Source organism: Eurypyga helias, unplaced genomic scaffold (assembly GCF_000690775.1).
Source record: "Eurypyga helias isolate BGI_N326 unplaced genomic scaffold, ASM69077v1 scaffold29724, whole genome shotgun sequence".
NCBI classification, from domain to species: Eukaryota; Metazoa; Chordata; class Aves; order Eurypygiformes; family Eurypygidae; genus Eurypyga; species Eurypyga helias.
In genome coordinates, this window is record NW_010247337.1 from 378 (window position 1) to 4481 (window position 4104).

At 57.7% G+C, this 4104-nt stretch overlaps 1 protein-coding gene across 1 annotated transcript; it reads right to left on the bottom strand.

The window, feature by feature from the left end:
- Nucleotides 1-2413: 2413 nt before the first annotated feature.
- Nucleotides 2414-4099, bottom strand: DCTN6 (dynactin 6; the record flags this gene model as incomplete). The annotated part of the gene is made up of 6 exons (XM_010150710.1): nucleotides 2414-2512; nucleotides 2611-2753; nucleotides 3018-3065; nucleotides 3255-3343; nucleotides 3891-3996; nucleotides 4093-4099. Coding segments are annotated over 6 exons (492 nt in total), but the record flags the coding sequence as incomplete, so codon positions are not given.
- Nucleotides 4100-4104: the final 5 nt, after the last annotated feature.

Below are 4104 nucleotides of genomic sequence, written 5' to 3' on the forward strand. Positions count from 1 at the left end.
CGGGAGACACAAGGCTGGGGACATGCAACACAGTCCCAGGGACATGGGACACAAGGCCGGGGAGATGGACAGTCCTGGGGACACAGGGCACAAGGCTGGGGACTCTGGACACAAAGCTGGGGACACAGCAAGGTTGGGGACATGGGATGCTGTCCTGGGGACATGGGACACAGGCTGGGGACACTGGGCACGGGGTTGGGGATACGGAACGCAAGGACAGGGACACGAGACACAAGGCTGGGACCATGCAACACAGTCCCAGGGACATGGGATACAAAACCAGGGAGATGGACAGTCCTGGGGACACAGGGCACATGGCTGGGGACTCTGGACACAAAGCTGGGGACACAGCAAGGTTGGGGACATGAGGGCACATGGCTGGGGACTCTGGACACAACTGGGGGACACAGCACAGGTTCGGGGATACGGAAAGCAAGGACAGGAACACAAGACACAAGGCTGGGGACATGCAAGTCCCAGGGACATGGGATACAAAACCAGGGAGATGGACAGTCCTGGGGACACAGGGCACATGGCTGGGGACTCTGGACACAAAACTGGGGACACAGGACACTGTCACGGGGACACGGGACACAGGCTGGGGACATGGCATGGGGTTGGGGATACGGAATGCGAGGACAGGGACATGAGACACAAGGCTGGGGACATGCAACTCAGTCCCAGGGACATGGGACACAAGGCCGGGGAGATGGACAGTCCTAGGGACACAGGGCACAAGGCTGGGGACTCAGGACACAAAGTTGGGGACACAGAGCAAGGCTGGAGACACGGGACAGTCCCGACGGCATGGCTACAGCAGGCCTGTGGGGCAGAGGAGGGGACAGTGCTGGGGACACAGGGTGCAGGAGGGGGGATGTAGGGGCACCAGAGGCTGGCTGCAGTGAGAAGGAGGCGACACTAGAGCAGGGGTCCCGCTGTGGCGTGCCAGCCCTGCCCACCCCTCTGCCCTCACCCCCAGCAGGACCAGGGCCGTGGGGGCCCATCACCCCAACCAGCCCCACCTGGGGGCCTCAGCCGCCCACACCCCCTCCCCGCCCACATTTAGGCCTCCCCACGCTGCTCCCTGCTCAGGCTGGGCTTTGGGTGAGCCTGTGCTGGACCTTGCACCCTGTTCACTTGATTGTGTATCTTGGGTTTGGGTTGACCCCCAGTCCCGCCACATCCCCACGGAGGGGGCTGCGGTCCCACGGGGCTGTGCTTGACTCCAGAGCAGCGTGACGGAGACCCTCGGGGTGAAAATCGGCTGTGTCCAGGGCAGATGCTGCCCACACGCAATACGTAGGGGATGGAGGTGACGCTGAGGACACCCTGCCGATGGCAGAGGGCTCGTACCCAACAGGAGTTTGAGGCCATCGCTCACCTTTCTGCGACCCAGCAGCCAAAACAGATCTGCGGGCAGCTGCCTGCGCGTCCTGCCGGCTGCCTGGACAGACTCAGCCCTGCCACCGATGGTTTTCAGCCTCCCTGCAGTGGTGATTTACAGAGCAGAACTTCCCGTGCTGGGAGGGAGATGGAAACGAGCAGGGCCAGCTGGATTTGGGGGAGCGGAAAGTGTCCAGCTATGAGGGCAGATGGCCCCTAGAGGGAATCTGGAGTGCAGGGACTGCTCTAGTTACCCCAATCTGCTAGAGCCTCTTGCTTTTGGGGTAAATTCCCAGCAAAAGATTGCCTTATCTTTCAGCAGGGGAAGAAGTTGGAAGCACAAGGTGTGTTTCATCTCCCATTGTTTTCCCTCCCCCTGAGTATCTCCACAAAAAGCTTTGGCTGAGGCTGCTCGGGTGAGCTGGAGGTGGTGGTGGATGGGACAATATTCACAGCCCTTCTTTGGACTTGGCTTTGTGGAAGAGCTGCGGTTTTCCAGCAGTGTTGGACCCTGGGTTGGAGTTGCAAAGCTAAAAAACTGAGTTTTTATTTTTTGGTATCCCTGCAACTGAACTCTGTGACAAAATCCAATCAGCTCCGGTGGGCACTGTACCGCTTTGGTCCCAAATCAAAAACCCATGTCCTGCAGCCCAGATGGTACTTGAGATTCCTCTGCAGGCAGCTGCTGATGCTCTCTCCTCTCTCCCCCTCTTTCCTACAGGAATTTCTGCTCCAGCATCAATTTCCTCCTGCACCCCTCCCTCTGAGGAGCCCAGCTCTCCCCTGGCATGGTCCCATCTCCCTGCAGGTGGGCTGGAACGCAGTGGGGAACGACACTTGTACGGCCAGGACATGCTCAAGATGCTTGGCGGAATATAAACAAAGAACACAAATAAGCCAGACCTGGGGTTTTTGGGGTTTAATTTTTTTTTTCAAAGCTGGAATGAGGGATGTGGAGACCGGCTGCTTCCCGGGGCCATGTAGTGCTTCACAGGACCAGACAAAACCTCTGGTCTGGGGAAGAAGGTGCTCAGCTCTTGACAGGAGTGGACGTGGCCTTCATGGTCTTCTTTAGGTGATGGTAGTTTGGCAAGATCTTCATCAGGAAATCCAGCTGCAGCGTCTGGGGCTGGGAACAGAGGAAGGGAGGTGAGGCAGCAGTCCCATCACCACCCCGAGGATGGTCTCTGGAGGACAGGAGGGTGACTGACGGTGTGTCACACCCACCTGCGGCCGCTCGGTCTGGACACGGCGGAGGCAGTCGGCCCCGTAGATGACGGTGTTCTCGGGGATCACCTCGTAGGTGTTGATGTTACAGCAGGCCCCGATGATGCAGCCGCTCGTCAGGATGACGTTCCTGCCAACGTATGCTGTGAGAGAGAGAGAGGAATCCCTGTGAGAGTCAACTCCACGGCACGGTTAAAGCCTGCGCCACCAAACATTAACATGGCAAGCTGCTCAGTGCCAGCACAACCCAGCTCGCACCAGGGCAGCGACACACATGGGTTCAGTGTGAAAACCACAGCTTTGCAACAAGATGCGCTCTGGGCTCAGCTGCAGCAACATAATCCGCTGTTCCCAGCGTCCACAAGATCAAAATCTCCCAAGGGCCAAGACAATACGCTGAGATTTACCTTTGGATTCAATGACGTTGTTATCTCCCACCTTCATTGCTTGGGAATCTACGGGTCCGTGTTAAAGAAAACTGCCAAATGTTTTATTTCAAAAGGTAAACCCCAACAGCATTTCCAAACCAACACCCTCCACCCGAAACCGCCCTGCGCTGGTTACACCCTGACAGAGCCCACACGCTCCCCCCGGACCGATCCATACGGGCAGAGACGGTCCGTCTCGCTGCGCAGGAAAGATACAACATCCAACTTCAAAAACATTGTTGGTGCCGATCACCATTGGTTTGGGCTCCACCTCTTCGGTTTCTGGTGTGATATTTTCTGGAAAACTGCAAGATGGAAGAACATATTCCCAAGTCTGGACATCAGGCAGATGTCCTGTCTGGCAGTTGGCCCTCACTCTTGTTAGAGGCTGAAGTCATATGTATCCCCTCCAACCCAGCTAGTGTCAGGGTTTTGACACTCCTTGCTCTTGCCCAGGGCCTCTCATTCTCAGGATTGGATCCTTCCAGGATGAGATGGATCTGTCAGCTGGAGAAGGATTCAGAAGGCAGACTTCTTCCCTAGCTATAGTGTCACACACATGCAAAAGCACAAAAATTTGGGGTTTTTTGTTTTAAAGCCTATCTTCTCAGAGATTTTAAGCTAGCGCTCTGCTCCTGAAAGAGCTGTAAGCTGCTGTTTGACAAGACTGAGATGGGATCGGTGTTGAGATACTTCAGAAAACCCCAACCCTCTGAAAAACCCAGCCCGGGAACACCCCCTCTCCCCATCCGGCCCGGCTCTGCGGGACAAGGCTGCGCTGGGAGGGTCGGAGGTGCTGTCTCCCCCGAGACGGGGCGCTGGGCTGGGGGACAGACCCCCCTTCCTACCGACCCGTTGATGATGAGCGCCTGCTCTTCGATCAGGTTGCCCTCCCCGATGACGATCGGCCCCGCTTCCGCGATGATCCTGGCCTTGGGGTGGATGACGGTCCTGGGCCCTGCCGAGGAAGGGCCCGGCGTCACCCCCTGGGCGGCCCCACGGCTGCGCCCAGGGTGACGGGTTTGGGGCAGGGGGGTTGGGGGAGGGTCCTTACCGATGGTCACGT